Below are 21106 nucleotides of genomic sequence, written 5' to 3' on the forward strand. Positions count from 1 at the left end.
ATCCTAGTTTATACTCTGACAATGTCAGCAGGCGCTGACGAAAGCTCAGTTTTAATAAAAAAATTTAAGTCTTGGTGATCCTTGTTTCTAGTTTTAAACATGTATAAACCCGAGACTCATATTTTTAGGACTATTTTAGATAATCTTAAATGCAAATGCTGCCTGCAATTAGTGCAGGTTCGCATCCCACCAGGCTCAAGGTTGACTCGGCCTTCCATCCTTCCGAGGTAGGTAAAATGAGGACCCAGATTGTTGGGGGCAATTAAGCTGACTTTGTAATAATGCCGCTTGGGGTGTGTGTGAAAGCCCTAATAAGCAGGCATATACATAGAATGAAGGCTACTGCTAAGCTTGTAAGCCGCCCTGAGTCTTCGGAGAAGGGCGGGATATAAATGGAATTAAAATAAAATAAAAATGAGTTCAGCCACTGATGCAAAATAAAGGAATGATTGCAATCATTCAAGTGGCCCACAAGCCAATATAATAATATAAACCTTCTTGATAAGATACATTTGAAATTTTATACTGCTAACTGCAGTATTGAAATATCTTTGTTCAAATGTTGAAAAACAACTAACAGGTTCTGGACTTCTTTGGTCTTTTCTATCCTTTGATTAGACCCACTACCACATGCCAGCAATTACTTTTGCTTCTTAAAACATTGTTGCATTGTTCATTCTATGTTAAAAGCTTTGTTGATTTTATGAAGAAGCAGAAAATCAGCTTTCTTTTTAAACATTTTACTTCCTGCAAAGCTTAAAGGCTGATTAACAGAAAATGTTGACCAAGTTGTTATAATTAATTTTTTTAAAGGAGGAAGAGAAGTACTAGTATTAGTAGTAATTCCATCAGCTAGTGGTAATTTAGTGGTAGTTTCTGGCTTCTGGTAGTTCTGCAATTTACAAACATGGATATCAAACTTACCTGCTACATCTGACTAAAAATAGAAGAAAAAATATATATTATTTTTTCTGCAAAACACTGGGTTTCAGAACCTATTAGACTGCAGCCATTTCTACCCACTGCTCAATAAACAGTTGAGACTATTAACAATTAGGGTTTAGCCTTCTTTTCTATTAGAGTAAGAAAATACATTATATACATAGTTTTCTTAATGTAGTTCTTTGTCTCAAGAATTAGTTTTCTCCCTTTATCTTTCTTAGAGTGCTCGGATAGGAGACCACCTCACAGCCCATCCAAATATTGCTCAACATTGGACCCTGACATCCAACAATTAAACTTCCTCATGCATCTTCATATCACATACACAATATTCTCAGCAACCAGCATCATGAGAATCATGCCCAAGCCTAGAACTGAAAATGGGTTCCTAATTATAGAAGAATTTCAGAAATGGGGCAATTCACAATTTGTAAATGACAAAACAATTCAACGGGGGAGACGTGAGGCATCTCAATTCACCAGTAGTTGCTGGATCACAATTTCAAGAGATGCAGGGAAGGAACATTTTCCTAATATCTCATAAATCTTAGAGCATTGCCCTTGCTTCTTGGAAAAATATTAAGGGAGGCATATAATCATTGACAGCCAGTTTGTTGTGTAGTGCTTAAGATATCAGGGTTGAAACCAGGAGACCGTGAATTTTAGTCCTGCCTTTTGAACGGAGTCAGCTAGGTGACCTTGGGCTAGTTACTTTCTCTAAAGCCCTAGGAAGGAAGCAATGGCAAACCATTTCTGAAAACCTTTGCCAAGAAAATTGCATGGAGTCTGAATAATTTTGGATCCACACTCCAACTTCCTCAGTTTAGTTAACTCTCCCTGTAAGACTAGGTCAAGTACAATATGATTGCACTTATGCTGGATATCAAAATCTTCTGTTCACAATAGAATGCAGTATCAATTTTACTAAAAGTCATGAGTGCCATTTAGCCGCTCTGCTGTCATGATCACATAAAATAATTTCATTTTGCTTTGCTGTTTTTACATTTTTCTTCAGTTGTTCCACAGCAGCAGAATCTGGGAAGACAACAAATTAAGGCACCTCAACAGAATTGTCAATAGAAATCTATTTATAATTTGTTTTCTCTAGAGTCTTGACTGGGAAAGTAATATTTAAGTGGCAAAAAGTCAGTCTTAAGACACTGAATGAAATGAAATTAAGCAGAAGGAATTAAAATGATAAAAAATACTCGAAGTAGATAATATATAAACTTCAAAACCAGAATTGTTTTTTTTACAAACAAGTTTATTTATAGTTTTACCAGAGCACAAAGTTGAATGACAGCAAATATTTATTTCTATACAACTTTAGAATGGCCAGTGCAAAATATGTATTTTTAAAAATCTATAAACAAACATTCTGACACTTTCACTCAGAAATGTTATTCTGGGCCTCCATTCTCCCTTCATTTATATCGCAATTAAAATTGTTCTTGTGTTACACAGTAAAAACAAGAAAACTCCCACACCCATTCTGAAAGACACAAATACCTAATCCAATCATTTGAAAATATCAAATATTTAGCGAGATTAAGATCAACCAGGCTTCACAATAAGACAGAAAATAGGGATAAAACAAAACGCATAAGCGCAAATATTCAGCATACATTTTTAAAAGTCAGGCATTGATTTAAAGCTGCTTTTCCTGAGAGACTAGCACTATTAAAAGGTATCATGACCATTAACATCCTTTTGGTCACCAAATATTTTCATTACCCAAACATTTTCTCTCAAATCTCAGGGTCAGTACAAGAGAAAAAGGACAAATAAGGTTTCATAGCTGTAGATACAGCAAAATAATATAATTTTCTGGCAGTAACTTCTCATAATCCTATCCCTTGGTCGCTATCATCCCAAAATTTGCTTACAGATTTAAATTTTAAATGGAAAGTTGACATGCTGCTTACCATTTCCAGCAATTTCTTTATTTCCACAATAAAGTGTATCCAGACCACACAAAAGTAGACATACTGATCACAACAGGAATATATTTGTGAATGGGAGCCCTAACATGTTTATTTGGTGAAGGGCTCTCAATCTTCCAAATAGGTCCTCATCTCAGAAAGACATGACCCCTCTGTTGTGGAGCAGGGTTCCCCAGCCCCCGGTGCATGGATCGGTACCAGGCCGCGGCATGCCAGCAACCAGTCTCCACAAACAAGTAAAGTCCCATCCGTGGGATGCAGGCAGCACGCAAAACCATGCACTCTGCAGTCCGTGGAAAAACCTTTCTCCACAGAAACTGTCCCTGGCGTCTAAAAGACTGGGGCCTCTGTTGTAGAGGTATTTTGAAGAAGTCAGGAATCAGCACTATTTTATAAATCTCAATCAGCTTCCTTTTTGGCTTACAAGAATTAACACGCAGCACTTAAGGCAGAAAATCACGTTGCTACTGACTCAAATGGTTTACACTTTTTAACCTAAAATAACAAGCTTCCTCCAGTCTTAAAAAAAAACAACAACAGACATTTAGCTATAACCTGTTATGAAGGCTGTTCATTTCAGGAACTAAAAAAGACAATTATCAAGAGCACAGAATTTATAGTACTTCTGTGAAGTGCAACATGCAGTTATGAATGTGCTAAAGGCAATTTTGAACCAAAATGTATTGTGTCATGATATGTTTCCATCAAAACTGTATGAGGAGTATAAAAAGGTAAAGGTTCCCCCGCACATGCGTGCTAGTCGTTTCCAACTCTAGGGGCCGGTGCTCATCTCCGTTTCAAAGCCGAAGAGCCAGCGCTTGTCCGAGGACGTCTCCGTGGTCATGTGGCCGGCATGACTAGACGCCAAAGGCGCACGGAACGCTGTTACCTTCCCACCGTAGTGGTCCCTATTTTTCTACTTGCATTTTTACGTGCTTTCGAACTGCTAGGTTGGCAGAAGCTGGGACGAGTAACAGGCGCTCACTCTGTTATAATAGTTCAATATTTTGCTTTATTTCAAGAGCTTAATGAAGGTAAAACATATATAAATCAAAATTCTGGCCTAAGCAGTTATCTCTACATATGAGGATTCTGGTCATGAGCACTTACTCAACAGATGCCAATCAAATGTTGCATGATGCAGCTGCATATAATCTGCCATCTCAACCAATGTTGTCTATCTTTGTGTACACAATTCTAATCTGGGGCCTATCATACAATCATGGGAGATAGACGTACATTAGCTTTCTTTATGTATGTTTCTAATCCAATGGGGATTTTTTTTACAGAAGCTACTTCTGCACACCCACCATTCAATTTATCAGGGTGCAAGGGTCTGTCTTAAATGCATATAAAATATATAATATTAGACATGTGTCCATCTGATTTAATGTGATTTCTATGCAACTCTGCAATGTCTAAGAGAAATGGGAGCAATGTAAGATTTGCCTCTCCCCACTCTAAAGGTTAGAGATGTGAAAGTCCATACTACTTGTGGAAGGAACTTTAACATATAAAGCATGTACATTCCTGCAGGTTACATTTTCAGATTAGAAAGCATGAGAAAACAGAAGTGGCATATCCACCCATTTTCCTTCCATAGGAGCAACACTCTCTTTAAAGCTTTGAGACGAAGGCATGGAATTACCATCAGAGCTATGGAATAACCACAGAAATAAGAGGGTTTTTTCACATGTATTATAAGTCCAAGGCACAAAAGCCAGATATTCCTAATTATGCCTATAGCTTTCTACCTATGTAGTGAATTGAGCCATTTTACTTCATTTGCAAAAACCATGCTTTATTCTTGAACATATCATTGGCTTAACAGTAAAGCTTAATGTCCAGCCTTGAGTGCAGCTAGGTTTGTTTAACAACAGGCTATGTACACATGCAACCATTTTTATTGTCTTTCAAAGTCAAATCTCACCCAGTTCCATGAGGGGTGTTTAGTTCTTTTAGCTATAATGGTGGGAAAGCCAAACTTGCAATCTCCTATTTTCCCACTCAAAAATCAGCCCCTTTTCATCTATGCAATAAACCCGAAGGAAAGTCAAGTTGTATGATGTAACATAAGCCACCTACTAGGGGCATCATTCAGTTGTAAGTAAGATCTGACCCTATTTGTCCTGGTTTTAGTTTGAATTCTGAAGCTCGTAAAAAGAAATGAATTAAAAGTTTAAAAATGGAAACTGGAGGTATAAAAGATCAGGAAATAAAGGAAAAAGAAAACCCTCATGTTTTTGCTTGACACCTCATTAATATGAATAGAGCGCATAAACTTTTTCTCATGATGAGTTTAGAAGATAGTTTCTTCGCTCTGAAGTTATCAAAGTTATCAACTTTGGCAATTTGAAGGCATGGGAAATTCTGACAGCTGACGTCCACAGATCTTCAAGTTGCCAAAGCAGTATTTAAAAATACTGCCTTAAGGGGAAAAGCAGTACAAATCAGTTATAAAAGCCTGCAATTGACTTCCTATAACTGTCTGGAAAGAGAGGAGACAGTAGAATAAGCCCAGTTAATTTCAAATTCACATCCAAGATGAATTCCAAAAGGTAGTGGTTTATTGCATCAGCTTATTTCATCTGCTCATTTCAAGACTTTCTTAACAAGGCACTTGAATCAAACTATCACTAGGTAACAAAGCGCTCCTTAAGTCTCCAAACACCACACACTTTACTCTTCTTGTTAGGGCATTTGGTTAATAACAGTGTTTTATCCAATGGATTTTCTATCTGTATAGACTGAGATGCAGGAAGGAGAACGAGACATCGAACTGTAAAGCTGTTCCAAGTCCAAATATACAGAGGAGTGGGTCATTTCAGAATAATATGGTAGCCATCGTTACTTTCAGCTGTAAGAAAAGGGTGAAAAGAAATCTGTCAGGAATTCATTGCAATATTTATATTTTCAGTCCTATAAATTTCTACAATTCTGTGGTCTGTACTTTCCTCAGATTCTGATTGTACAACAGGAGACTATAAAAATGCCATTCTGAAAAAATCATTTTGAAGATATTGGGAAGGCATATCAGTGTTAAATTATGGAACATTTTTCTGCTAGAAAATATAAACTTTTTCAGTGGGAGGCAAGATACATACAGGTAGAAGGTGATCTATCTTTTCTCCCATCCAAAGTATCAGTCATAAAAAAATAAAAGAAAGATTGGTCTAATTTCAAAGCAGACTTCTTCAGTTTCCCTCCCAAAACACCTACCCAATCGTAAGCAGACTTTTTATTGATTTGAGTCCTAGGGCTGCATTTTATCAGATTCCCATTCAAAATCTTCTAACAATTGCCAAGAGGACCTTGAACCAAAGAACTTTTGAAAAATGCTTATAGGTTGCTTCTTGCATCTCTCAGTGTGAGACCCAGAAAAACTATTACATTATGGCAGGAAATGCATGCAGATATACCTTTCAATGTAGAGATGATGAAGCAAGATTCATCTTGAAAGTTTTGTACCATCTAGATAATGGGAAAAATGGAAGATGTTTTTATTTCTTTCATGATACATTTTTCTATTAAGCTTTATTCAATAAGAAAACACTGATCAGGCCTGAGCTACAAACTCCCAATGACCTCTGGATGGCAAAAAGGAGTATATTTTTTATACTACCCAACGTTTTTCCAGATGTCGGTAGCTCTAAATAAGATGCAGTTATTTTAAAAAGAAAATCATGTAGTTACTGTCTATTAGTATTAGCAAACCCAACTGTTAAAGAAGGAGGATTCCCATTCTAATTTGAGGAATCTTTGGGCTCTAAAAAGTACTTAATGTAACTACTACTATTACTACTACTAATTCTGCTACTACCACTATACATCTATACACCCAAGCACTATTTTGGAGATACAAAAGGAAGCATATCTGTTTTAGTTCTTGAAAACAAGTGAGGGAAAAAGCTTTCCAATTCAATACGCTAACATTGTTTAATGACTGGTGCTCAAGTACTGAAATGCACAACTTGATTGTGAATGTTTAGACATCAGTACATTTAGCACTTAACCTTTCTAAACATTTGTTCAGATTGCTATAATGACTGACACTAGGATCCATCTCCCTGTTATAATTCGTACACACATTTAAGGTTTCTTCTTTCCCACTCACTGTCCAAATGTAGAAATATTCACCAAAACTAAAGTCAAGGCTACTAGCAACATGCATAAATCAAGCATGAGGTAGGTACAGCCAACTGCTGCCTTTCCTTTACATCCCTGCTACTGCCCTACCATTGGAACACAAAAATAAGGCAATAGCAGTTGTTAATCAGTAACCTAAATATTTAATGAAAGTCTTTTTGCACCAAACTCCAAATGCTGCCTTAAAGCATTTCATGACTATTCAAACGTTACAAGTTTCTGAATCATTGGGGTGAAACAGTCGAGCAACTTTCAGAACAAACATTACAGGCTTGATCCATAACCACATGGGAATTTTGTGCTTTGCTATAACTCCAGTCCAGAGGTCAAATACAATGAAACTTCTTAAGTGATTCTGAAGCATGCAAAAGGCTACTCAGAAAAAGCTGTAATATTTGGCAGGTAAATACAGGGTATAATTAAGTGAGATATATTTAGAAGTAGTTAGAAGAAAGAAGGTAAATTTCCTCCCCATTTGCCCCAAAGCAAGAAACTTCATAGTTATTAGGGCTGATATCAGTTACTTTTACCAAAATATCTTGCATTTTTAATGTATTTCAGTCTTCATATAGTGCTATCTAGGAACATCTGTATCTTTTTCCTTACCCTCTGCCTGTCAGAAGACTAATTAAAATGACACAAAGCCATAGATTTTGCAGTTGAAATCACTTTCTAAAATGTAAATTGAGATTGTCTGGCTTCCTTTATTTTTACTCAAAACTAACTATATTTAAACCTATTTATGTAATCCACTCCTGTTTATCTCAAACTTTCATCAGTTAAATGGAGATGGAGTAGGGGTGACCTTCTGCTATTACTCTTAAACAATTGAAACTCAAAATTTCTTACTGGATAACTACAAATCTTCCCAACTGTTGCTGTATTTCTCCATCCACACCTTTATTATCTTTCAATACTAGCCTTTTGTAGACAAGAGAAAAATTAGGCAATGTTTCAGAATATTGTTTTGTCTATTTGCAGGGCTTATAGCCTACTCTGATCTACCATCTCTGAGTACTGTACTCTTCTACAAGCCTGTAATCAGGTAATATGATAAAAAAACAGATTGGGAAATAAAAACTAAAATATTAAATAAAGCAAATTACAAAATTATAAAGAAAAAACTAACTGATCTTTCATCTGTTGATTCTACTCCCTTTAGTACCATATAAATTCTACCAGAAATTTCTGATTTTAAATATTTCAAGGATCAAGTCACCTTAAGTTGATGAACATTTTAAAAAGTAGTAAAGAGTGATTAAGACATTTTAATGTTTTGAAGCTAAGTAATTTGAAAGGAACCTAATTCAGAACGAACAAATATGTTAATGTTATGCCTTGAGCATCAAAATCTAGTATCGGGTGCAAAATATTCTAGTGAAAGCTCTTACCTCGTTGCTCACTAACACGTGGATCCCTGTAGGTCCCTGTCGATAGATCCGGTTTATCTGCTGTGGGGAAATACTGTACAAGTTTGCAATCTTCTCCATCAACTCCAGTGTTGTTAACTCTTCTAAGAAGATAGCATGGTATACTGCAACAGTGTTGGAGAAAGAGCAACTTTCAGGAGTGAACATACTGGCAAGTTGCAGGTGACATGTGATTACGTGAGACCCTCTTTTGTGTTAGTCACTCTCTTTCAGCCCAACCCACCTCACAAGGCTGTTGTTATAAGGAAAATAAGAGAAGTACTAGGTATGTTCCCCACCTTGAGTTATTTATAAAAAATAATATAGGATAAAAATAAAAAAAATAAAAAATAATCCTAGCTAATGCAGTTAACTGCTACAAGCCAACATATTAGTTGCACAAGATCAGCCTATAAATTATTTGTTGTGTCTTCAGGGATATGCTTTTTGCCTTCCATATGATTCAAAGTACCTCTCCTACATTTCATCCATCCAAAACGTGACGAAGAGTGTTGAAAATCAGACATCGTGCTGGTTGACACACAACTTTTCAAAGGTTTTGCAGGAGGCAGGCAAGAACTCATGTGATGTTGTATGTCTTCCAGGGACAGCCAAAATCCTCTTTTAAAAGTAAGTTTTCCAAGACCACTATATGATTCAAAAGGTAATTTCAGGGCTACAAACCCATGTCTGGCCCTCGGAAAGAAATCATGTAGATATGGTCAATTACTGATTCTTTTTTCAATTTTGCACCTAAACCATTAGATGCAATAATTGCTTGCCCTTTGGTTGAATGTTTAAACCTTCAAACCAACTCATCTACTTTGCAAGGGGACTGGGCCATGAGAAGAATCCTTCTTTTATCAGGAGAAGGAGGGGACACTGTGGAGACTTATTTCCTTGCAAGATGCTAAGGAAAATGGAGGCTTTGGCCTACCCGAGTGGTCTTTGTATTGTCAAGCATCTGTATTAACATGAGTGAAAGAATGGATAATGCTTAGGAAGGAATAGCGGCAAAATCAACCACAATACTTAGTTCAGATCTCATTTTGGTGATTAGCCATATATCGCTTTGGACGCCATTTAATTCATTTCAGAACTGAATTAACATTATAGACAGAGTTCTCCTAATGAAGACATGAAGCCTACCTGACAAATTTCACATTACTAGGGACCAGTTAGATGTGCTTAGAATTTTTCAGATGCTATGGGAACAATGGATCAAAGATGGGGGGGAAAAAACCTTTAATTTCTTTTTTTTTTCTTTACAGAATTTGGTCATGGAAAGTGCAAAAGGGCAGAATGAAGATAATAAAAGTGAAGCGAATAGTGGCAAGGACAAACACTGAATAGCAAAAAAAATATTTTATTATATTGTTTTAACATCCTTCTATGTTAAACATTTTAACTGGAAAATTGTGATAAAACTACTCACTATGTTAGAACCTGAAGCAATCACTTAAAAATTATGATTCCCATCATTCCATCTTAAAATTTTCCTTATTCAAGAGCTTCTAGGTTATAATTTTTTATAAAAAGATTGTATCTGTGCTATGGAATCACTATACATGATTTCAGGAGGGTTCCAGTTCTACATTCGATCCATTCTGGAGAAACACCACACACGTCCTGAATCTTCTAGTATGCATCCAACAGGATTTCTCTGAATCTAATCCATATTCTAGATTTACATGTCTAATAAAACCATTTTAATGATTTCTTAAATTTTGTGAAATGAATAATAAAAGTTCTCAAACATCTCAGATTCTGCCCAAGTGACACTTACTACAAAGATTACCATTTCCATTCTCTCGTTTTTGATGAAGATGGGACCGATTTTGCTCAGGTTCTTGACAGACATAAATGGTCATCTTAGGCCTTACATTCCTAAAGACAAAACAAAATTTGCTTTTCAGTGTTGGCATTGTAAGGAAACGTACAGTTTTCTAACAATCAACAACTTTAACATGACTGTCCAAGGATATGATCAGTATGACTTCTGCTTAAGTAAGGGGTTGGACTAGAAAATCTCCAAGGTCCCTTCCAACTCTGTTATTCTGTATTCTGTATCAATAAATCTGTTTCTGTATGCTGTAAGGTGCTAGCAGAGTCACAAATGAGGGCGAATCTACACGTCCCAGGATGATGTTGCAGGATCTAATCTGGGTGTTCTGTACCAGCCTACTACCGGCCCTGCAGAAAAGGCAGGGACAACCCCTTTTACAAAACGGCAAGAGGCTGGAACTAAGCCTGCCAAATTTATTAACATAAAACAGAGCAAACAGAGCAAAGAGAGCAAACACGAACCATGAAACAGGAGCTATTCAAACGGTTGCCTTCAGCAAACCAGCCCTCCCACACATTCCCCTTTTAAACAGTTCAGGGCATGGCTTCTCTCTGCCTCCTTCCGAGGTGCCCCATTGCCTTCCTCTGTTTACTCCTGATTGATGGCCTCCTGCATCGGGCGTCCTTGAACAGGGCCAGCTGTGGGTCATCTTCATCCACGCTGTCAGGCTCACACAGCTGGGTCTGCGTCATGACCAGATGGGAGGGGCCTGGCTGAGGGCTCTGCGGAGCCTCAATACTATCCTCAGCAAGGTCTCCAACACCCCCCTCCTCCTCCTCTGAATCATCCGACCCAACTGCCGAACCCACAAGCTGACTCTGAATCACAACACTGGGTCAGTCACTGGAAGACCAGCGTTTCTGTCTTCTGAGCTTTCAGATTCATGTTGGAGCCCATCTTCAGGGAACTGGGCTAGAGAGAAGTTCCCTGAAGATGGGCTCCAACAGAAGTCCAAAAGCGTGGAAGACAAAATCTCTGGTCCCGGTGACCAACCCAGATTGAATCTGAGGACATCTGCAATTTTTACAAGCAACAGTAATAATGACTGATGATGCAGAGTTACAGTATTAAATTTGGGCCTCTATCTTCCACAATATTCACATAACTCAACTCACAATGATTGGTATAAGAACAAGGACTATAACAAACCTTCCTTTAATGGCATTAAAAAGTCGAATGCCATCAGCTGGGCCACAAATCTGCACAAAGTCTTCTTTGGACATCTTCAGTAAGTCGGCACCTACACATTTCAAGCACAGGTGATTTTCTTTTTCCTTCCAAGAACATATATCCAAGAATACAGACCCACCTTTCACAGATGTTTTATGACAGACGCTTGCTGACCATACATGCTAATTAGAAAACGGGGAGGGCGCGGATAGAAAAGGCAGTGTTTTGCACGTAGTCATCAGAAAGCCGTTGTATACAAATATGCCTAGTTAAACTATTCTGTAGAAATGTCAACACACGGCCTATGCAAAGTAGAGGTGTACCCCTTTTAAGCGTACATTAAATACACATACCTGAGAAACTTGAAAATAGTCTACAGAACTGAGAAAACCTATTTCGATGAAGCCACTGCTGAGCATCTTGAATAGAAGCAGAGGGAAGGAGATGCTACATTGCAAAAAGAATAAGAGGGTCTTGAAATGAACTGTTCATCAGTGTCCTAAAAAAGAAAAGCACCACATTAACACGATCCCAGATACTTACATCATTGCTGGAAGGCAGGAGCTCCACCTGATGAGTTGGAGAACTGTTGCTAAAAAAATGTATAGAGTTGAGAAAAAAGAAAGCATTTTTTAAATCTCTCATTTAATAAAGCTGGCCATTCCCCCACCACCCCCTCCACCATACAGTCTGGTTGATACATTAAAACATTTAAAATGAATCTTTTTTTTTAAATGCAAAGACACCTGCTCCTGGTTTGAACAAGAGCTGCTTGAGTCTGGTTAATGACTACAGTACAGTTTTAAAATAAAATGTCAAGCATCATCTAAACTGTGTCTTGATTTTTAAAAAGAAATCGGCATTACTTGGAGCTAAATCTCATTCAAGCGGTAGAAAAAACTTTGGTGTGAGCTAAGTCTCTTCCCTCAAAGTTTGTCATCTGGCTGGTCCTACAAAGCATAGAACCTTTTTCATAGCAGCCCCTGCTCTGTGGAACACCTTTCCCTTGTGATCTGGCAGACCTTCACTTTTTCTTTCTTTTTCTTTCTTTCCACAAAGCTGTAAACAGCTGGTTTTTCTACAAGCAAGGAGATAGGAGGAGATTGGCGCTCACGGTCCATATTTGGTGGTATGTCAGAGAATGTCAAGTCCTGCTACTGTTTCTGGGGTTTTAGTATTGCTGAGAGCTATGGCTCATAAGATGGGTGGTCGTGTTTTAAAAATAAATATATAAATAAAATCATTATCATTGTAGATCACTATTCTAGCAAGGTTTGAAGTGACTCATATTTATTTATGATGACAAGATCTTGAGATCCAGAGGTGGTTTATAGATCAGACTGAGGGAAATCATGTCCAGTTCTTCACTTAGCCTTAAAAATTGCTACAGAACTAAGCAAACCAACATTCCTTTGCCCAGAGGTCTCCAACCTTTTGGGCACCAGGGACTGGTTAGGTGGAGAGAGGTTTTTCCATGGACCAGAGAGAGCATGCCTGCACCCCACAGATGGGGCTTTACTTGTTTGTGCAGCCTGGTTGCTGGCATGCTGCAGCCCGGTACTGGTCCACAGACTGAGCGTTGGGGACCCCTGCCTTAGCCCAACACACTTTTTTTGTTACCAAGCTAAAATGGAGGGAATAGGTTGCATATTGTATCTTAAGGTCCTTGAAGAAGGAATAGACATAACAGACAATTAAGACATTACCTTATCTCCTAGCTAATAGTGGGGGGGAAATTGTCTAAAAACTCTCTTGCGTATATTCTCTTATGTAAATAGCTTTCAAATAAAACAAAGTTGTGCAAGAGTTCAGCTGCAGAGGAATGGATCTTACAATCTCAGTTCATCAACATTAAGCTGGGCCTGAAAGCCAGGTTAAGCTTCCTAATCTTTTACATTCGGAAGTGTTTAGAACACACGACCATAAACTCTCAAAATTGGGGTGCCTCTGTCAGCAGAAAAGACAAAAATATTTATCACGTACCCATCTCCAAGGTTGAAACTGTTTGGAGAGCTGTTGTAATTTGGAGATGGAGCGTTGTTCACTTGATAAGGCACATCTGGCCATGGGGAACACTGTGCAAACAAAACCAATGTGTTGAGAAAGAGAATCCAGAACTACAATCTCATTCTATTTTAAAACTAGCTTTTGTTGGATCAATAGCAAAAATATATTTATTATCACCAACATGCATATTCCCAACATCATATATGATCATATATGCACTAGAATTCAAATAGCTACTCAAATGTTAAGAATAAGCAGGGAATTAACCTACAGTTAGTTTCCTAGCACTGTAGATTTGTACGTGGTGAAACAAATTAAAAGCCCTACTTCAATTGTATATTCAGTTGGAAAAAGGGCTGCCAATTTATAAATATAGAATGTAATGCATTTCAAGCCCTCTTTAATACATATAACCATGTTATACTAAATATATGCAGAATGGATGTTACAAGAAAGCTATTACAAGTCTATCCCCTCCCTTTTTACACAGAAATAATTCTAAACCTATGCTAAATTATTATATGTACTGTTGTATAATTAAATTCTTAGCAGAATCTAGTGTTCTAAGCGTAGATGTTTGTGCAGCTGGATGTTCTCTGTTTCTCCTCCAACCCCACTTCCCTAGAGCTGTGCTTCTGAAATATGCTTAAGAAATTCCCATATTATCCCTTATCCATACTGTGGACTTGCTAGTAGCTGTAAGGGGTGCCACAGCTGGGACAGCTAAAAGGATTTCACCATTCATTTTCAGTGATACAACAGGCAACCTATGCATTACCTTAAGATTTCTCTTCACAGTAAATACCAACATTAGTAAATATTTAACTTTTTTTTGGAACAAGGACTATATGACTTCCTGCTTTAAGATGCTAAAGGTTATCCTCATCAACAGCAGGCCACCTTTATCTGATAGTCCTTTAAAACTAGGTCACTTTCCATGCAAAGGTCTCATTGCCCTCAACTATTAGGACACATAATGTGCTGGCTAAATGACACAGACAGATATAAAAGGTTCTATGAATGAAACAGCAAATTTGTTTCAGCTCTTTTTTAAACATTAACTTTACCCTACTTTCTCAATATTTGTTTAATCTGGGTCTTGCAGCAATGTGAACTTTAAGCCTAAAATGTCAACATCCAATTAATTCTCAAAAGAAGAATGAGACCAAAGCTTCCCTGCAGACCAAGAACATATCTGCATATTGATCTGATTGTTATTTGTTTTAAATTGCCCAGCAATGAAATAAAATGACCTGCACAAATAAAACACAAAATCTAAAATGAATTAGAAGAACTGAAGGAAAAAATATCACGAAGGTAGAAGTAAGCAGAGGGTAACATAATAAGATAAAAAAAATTATTTTTTAAAGATTTAAAAAACTGAGATCATCAGAAGACCTTCAACTCTGTGCTGAAAGAAAATATACAACAGTAAACCTCTCTAGGGAACTCAGCCTATAATCTGGATGCCCCATTGTTAAAGCTGTGTTTCTACAAGCAACCCCTCTCATTCAGTGGAGGTACTCATGAAGAGGATTGTGGTTCTTTCTCACATGTTATTTCCCCAGCACAACAGCACAACCATTCTCCTTCTGTACACCCAGCCTGGCACATTGTGAGTATCATTCTGAGGAGGTCTGCAGAATTATACATGTTGAGATTACAATATAATTGTACATGCAGCCTGAGATGCAAAAGAAGTGCTTATTATTTATTATTCCGGTGGCAGGTTTGGAAGGCAAATGGGGGTGGGAGTTTGACCTCAATTCATTGCCAAAAGTGGCTTCTTCACCAAGTGGGGACACTTTAAGTAACCTCATTCCAATTGACCTAGAAAGTTATTATTGGCCACCCTGATATTTTGGAATCACACAGAACATCCTTTTCAGCTCTTTGGAACTTTAGAAAGCATCAATTTTAGGATATATTAGTTTTGAGTACAGGTCAAGCAGGTCATACTGAGCACCACCAAATCTAAAAATGCAACAGCGTCCTGTTTTAGACTTTACCCAATGTATCATTTTACTTCAAAATTGAACACTCCACAATATTGCCTTCTATACATATAAAATATGCAGTCTTTTGCAAGTAATAACCATAAAACACTGCAACTCTAGGACAGTGGTACCTCAGTGAGAATGGTTGTATCATAGGAAGGCTGATATTTCTCCCTTTCTTGAGTGGTTTTCTTCTCCATTTTTTCTCTGTCTGTTTTCTGTTTCCTATCTGCTCCTTTAGGCTATAAAAGCACATACAAATTTAGTTTGTCTTAAGCAAATGATTGCTAAACAGAAAGTGCAGAAGTTTTTATTGATAGATGAACAAAGTGACATTGAGGCATAACTTAATGGACATTCTTCCCATGTATATATGTGCCGTGGGGTATAGGATAGAAAATTATTTTTGTAAAACTGGCTTGGGGAATCTGTTCCAGATGTTGTTGAACTCTAAATCTTGCCCAATATGGCTCTGGAGAGAAATTCTGGTAATACAACAATATAGAGAGAGTGCTGCAGCTTCTCCAGCCTTCCTGAAGGATAGTTTGCATTAGCAACGGCATCAGTGGATATGACCATGGTGAGCAGGACAAATCCTGCTTTTCTTCTGCAAACCTTAGAGTTTAGCTACTCAGTCAACTTAGAAGGCTCACAGATAATAGAATTATTAAAGTGATTATTCAAGTGAATTTCATGGCAGAGAGGATTTTTATTGGAGAACTTCCTTTTATAATTTTAACTTTATTGCATATAAAACAATATCCCAATAAAGTATCAGTATCACACTCTCCATTCCAAAAGTCAAACATACATACGTGTATATAGAGACATACCCGCCCTCATTCATAGGGATATAATCTATTATATTAATCATCATTGGCTAATATTCCAATTTGCTTGGTGATAGCTAGATTCAATTTTGTTTCTAGTTTTTATTTATTTGTTTTTTTATCACACCTTTATTTTAGCATGTGTTATTCCGGAAATTGATCCAAAGTAGAATGCAGGAAGGAATAGGCCAAGTCACATGAGTCAAGAATCTTTATTTAAATGCACAAATTATAGTAAAAGAACAGAAAGAACTAGGAGTCTAAATGCAAAAATGATATAGTCAACATTACAAAATCCGGTAGGATGAAACTCATGAGTGGAATGTAGGGATTCAGTGATATAACTTACTCAAAAGTAATATGCCAGACAAAAGGGGAGGAAGAGTAGTCTCATATGTGGGAAGCGCACACATGTACTGACAGACAGAAATTTTAGCATCAGTCTATTTGGAAGTACTTTGTAAGAATACAAGGAAGGGAAAATAATGAAAATAGTATTATGATGGTGTGCTATAGACTACCAAGCCAGACAGAAGTGGATAATCATTCTTAGATATCTTACAGAAATTGCAGAGAAAAGAAACATGGTAATAATAGAAGACTTTAACCATCTGGAACATCATTGGAAACAAAGTCAGCATTGCAAGATCTTCAGAGCTGGGCTTGCTGACTTCCATTTTTCCAGACAAGAAAAAAAGGAGACGGACTTTTCTAGATCTCATCCTAAACATTTGAGAGTGCTTACTGAAAAAGTAAAAGAAATAAGAAAGTGTCCATGCTCAAGTTATATAAAAATAGAAACTGAAGCAGTCATTCATTCACCCTAGAGTTCAGGAGAGCCAATTTTCCCAGAATTTGGATCCCATGAATACAGATCCTTACATCAAATGAAGTGCAGGTTGGGAATAAGATATTGGAAGTACAAATGTACCCCATTCTAATGAAAAAAAATGGAAAGAGATTAGGAATCAGTTCTGGATGCACAGGGAGTTTTTCAGTGAACTAAGACCTGAAGGGGCCATATAGAGGAAACTGAATAACTGACAAAAGCGGGGTAATGATCACCAAGAGGAAGTAAAGAGATGTTAAAAATTAATGAAAAATCCAAAATATATGTGGTTATCTGTAATTTTCACAGAACAATCTCTCCCCACCCACAATTGTGCCAATTTAAACTTCATACACCCTCCTTTTTCTGAGAGCCTACAGATCCCCTCATATCTGTCCAACCATTCTCTTTTCAAGAATAATGAAGAGGGGGTGAGGAATGTCATTTGTAGCATCTCCTTATGGCACCAAATTAATAGAAGAAATTAGCCACGTACCTTAAATACTTTGATCTGGCAGCTTGCAGAATGCAAGTGTTCTGTATACTCCCCGTTTTCATTCTGTTTAAACGTATCCATTTGTACTCGGAACGGTACCCCTTTCTCCCCTCCATGTTTCCTTGGAGTAAATTCCGTACTAATACAGTGTACCTAGCCAAAAGAGATGTGCTTAGCGCTCAAGTCCACGCTGTTTGAGATTTGGAGTGTTGTTTTTTTTTAATAGAGGTATTTGACAGGCCCCCTTTGGGGAAGCTGAACTAATAATGTAACTTACTGGGAAAGAAATCAGTATTCCCTAAATGGAGGTACCCATTGAATCCTCGTGGCACAGTGGTTAGAATGCAGTATTGCAGGCAAACTTTGCCCACAACCTGGAGTTTGATCCTGATGGGGCTCAAGGTTGGCTCAGCCTTCCATCCTTCCAATGTTAGTAAAATGAGACCCAGATGGGAGCAATATGCAAATAATGGTTTGACATTGTAAACCACCCATTGAGGTGTAAAGCTCAATGGGCAGTATAGAGATGCTAATGCTATTACCCAAATTGCATTCTCCTTTTAATCAGCTCTTCCCTAAAGCAGCTATTTTCTTCTACCAAACATTAAATAATGGAAAGTATAACATTTATCCTATGGTTAGCTACCTTTTAATGATTAAAAGTTCACTGGTAATTTGGACCATACTTCATTACGGTTAACTGAAGCAGATACCGTTGTGCTCAGATGTTAAGGCTGCTTTTAATATTCAGAGATACCTTTAACCCTCAATGTTTTTGGTTAAAAAATATTTTACTCCTCTTCTTGGAGAAAAATGAAAATTATGTAATCTTCAATAATTGGAATATAAAGTGCATAATATTGCCTATTTGTATCTTCCATTAGTTGAGCTGACATATATATATATATATATATATATATATATATATATATATATATATATTGCATAAAGTTAGTGTTATATATAAACTATGACTGAAAGTTGAGATATATTGTTCCAGCCTGCTCTCTTGTAGTCTTGTTTCTTTCTTGCCTTATAAAACATTAAAAGTGAAAACACAATTCAGTTGACTTAATTATAGCATATATGTAGCACATGCTCCTGAGGTTAGGAAGACAGTACATGTAGTCCTCAACTTACAACAGTTCATGTAGTGACCGTTCAAAGTTACAGCGGCACTGAAAAAACTGACATGACCATTTTTCACACTTTCAACCTTTGAAATATCCCCATGGTCATGTGATCAAAATCTGAACAGTTGACAAGTGGCATGTATTTATGATGGTTGCAGTGTCCCAGGGTCGTGTGATCACCTTTTGAGAATTAATTTTTAAACATAAGTTAAGGTGATCTGTCCTGCCCATTTAGTAAACATTCTTGTCCTTAGAAGTGTTATTTTATGATCAATTTCATTTTTATAGCAGCCATTCTTCAAATTCCAAAATGTGCATACCCTAGAGGTTGAATGTCATTGTTAAATGCACTGTATAATCCTATTTTTACGGTCTTCCCACAATTCATTATGAACGTAAAGATTCCAATCTCATTTTAAATTACATTATTTATTTTCCTTTGGTGTGATTTCTGGGCAATATAGAAAGGAATACCAATTAAAGTTAAAGGGAGGCTGAAATAAAATTCTCAGATTCTTAATCCCATATATTCTCAACCAAATATATCCCAGAGAACATGAAAGAATAGTACCCCCTAATGATCTGAGACAAAACATATTCCATTTAGGGGTTATTTTCTCTCCTTACCTGAATAAATGCAGATGCTCTCTTAGATGGATCCCACAGAAATTCAACTGTATTCAACTGGGTGGGACTTGCTCTGGGATCTAAGATACCAACTGACAGTGGGATATCTGTAGAAGAAAACCCCTAAAATATTAAAAAAATTAAAAATTGAAGAGAAGAAACATTGCAGTGTAAACACCAGATGCATTTGAAAGACCAGCCTGACACAACTAGCTGCAGAATAAGAAACCTTAGCTTTTCCATCTAAAAGGGATTCTTGGGACTTGTATTTCACAATACTGGGAAACTAAAGTTATCCTACCCTATTTAATACATCTTCTGGCTTTCACAGCACAGGTAAAGAGTTTGTTTATATTATCAGCAAAAATGGATATGGTTATGTAAAAGCCACTTTTCTAACAGCTTTTACCTAAAAGGTGAGAAATAAATATATTAATACAAAAAACCACACACACATATTTCATTGATGTTGGAATGAAATCTAACAAAAGCAAAACCTTGTTGTTTATTCCAAGACACCAACTATTTTCCAGTTTGTAAATATTGGAACAGGTATAAAGAACCAACTATTTTCCAAATTCATAAATATTACAACAGGTATATTTGTAATATTTGTTGTGTTTTACAGGAAAGTCATACATTCAAGAAAGAAGCAATGGATACCGTCCATGCTTTTTTTGTAAAAAAAAAAAAAAAGTGCCGGAACTCACACACGTCATACAACCTGCCTTGCCTATCCTACAAGGTTCCATCCAAAAACGGTGCCGGAACTCCGTTCTGGGCATTCTATGACAAAAAAAGCTCTGGATACCGTAATGAAAAGTTCTCACCTATGTCAAGAATGCGATCTCCAGGGCGACTCCATCTCCAGCCTTCTAGCTGCTGGTGCTCGGTATATTGCAAACGCCGATCATGAAAAACTACCCGAATAATGCTCTATGGGGAGAAAAGTGGATGAAATAATACAAGATGGTAGATGTATGTATTTTTTTAAAAATTACACTTTCCACTTCTAGGACAAAGCTGATAGAAGACTTGCAGTGTGTGTTTTATTTAAGTGGATATGCAGAAATCACCCATCATCATAAAGAATATTTTAATAAAATAAAATAAAATTGCTATTCAGAATATATACTGACCAGACACCTGCAATCTGGAAAACTGTATTGTTTAGTACTATAGTATCTTGTTATGTGATATCCATTGCAAATAGCTAGATATATCCCACTTTGCAAATCATATCTACTGTCACTACTTGTATTTAACAAATCCTTGAAAGAAGTAAACATCAAGAAATTGAAATATTTGGAGAAAGACTGAGTAATAGAAAGGAGAACAATATTCTGAAATCCCCAGGAACTGACAAAAGACAAAAGTGAGTAGCTTTTATAATATAGGATATTAATTATTTGTCTTTATGTAATCAGACCATTTTTTAAGGAAGAAAATCTTAGCAGTTTTATATCCAAATGAAAAGTTCGAGAGAGATCCAAAATGATCTGTGTTTATGAACATTTGTTTGGCCAGGATAGAAATATGCAGTCATTTTATTACACGATGTTTTGTTTTTTTATTCTAAAACACAATATATAAACAAACATTGAATTCTTAAGTGATAGCAAAACTCCAAATTATAGTCATACATTCTCAAGTCATTTACTGATCTGCTATGCTGACCAAGTAGTCGACAAATTTCTGTTATCATACACTGGGGCGAATGTGAAAAACTCT

General features: G+C 36.8%; 1 protein-coding gene across 2 annotated transcripts in view; it reads right to left on the minus strand.

Annotated features, from left to right (window-relative positions):
* Window positions 1-2287: 2287 nt before the first annotated feature.
* Window positions 2288-21106, minus strand: part of TFCP2L1 (transcription factor CP2 like 1) — a 41773-nt gene continuing 22954 nt past the window's right edge. The window contains exons 4-15 of one of the 2 annotated variants that reach the window (XM_083348296.1): window positions 20206-20311; window positions 19376-19482; window positions 17616-17768; window positions 15592-15702; window positions 13440-13531; window positions 12000-12048; window positions 11810-11903; window positions 11436-11526; window positions 10239-10327; window positions 8423-8565; window positions 6305-6356; window positions 2288-5742 (exon numbers count right to left, since the gene is read on the minus strand). In XM_083348296.1, coding sequence (XP_083204422.1) covers window positions 5705-5742; window positions 6305-6356; window positions 8423-8565; window positions 10239-10327; window positions 11436-11526; window positions 11810-11903; window positions 12000-12048; window positions 13440-13531; window positions 15592-15702; window positions 17616-17768; window positions 19376-19482; window positions 20206-20311 — 1125 coding nt within the window. In that variant the 3' untranslated portion in view covers window positions 2288-5704. Of the gene's footprint in view, window positions 5743-6304; window positions 6357-8422; window positions 8566-10226; window positions 10328-11435; window positions 11527-11809; window positions 11904-11999; window positions 12049-13439; window positions 13532-15591; window positions 15703-17615; window positions 17769-19375; window positions 19483-20205; window positions 20312-21106 lie in introns of both variants that reach the window. The other variant, XM_083348295.1, reaches the window with a different exon arrangement.

This window comes from Vipera ursinii, assembly GCF_947247035.1.
Source record: "Vipera ursinii genome assembly, chromosome: 1".
In the NCBI taxonomy this organism is placed as follows: Eukaryota; Metazoa; Chordata; class Lepidosauria; order Squamata; family Viperidae; genus Vipera; species Vipera ursinii.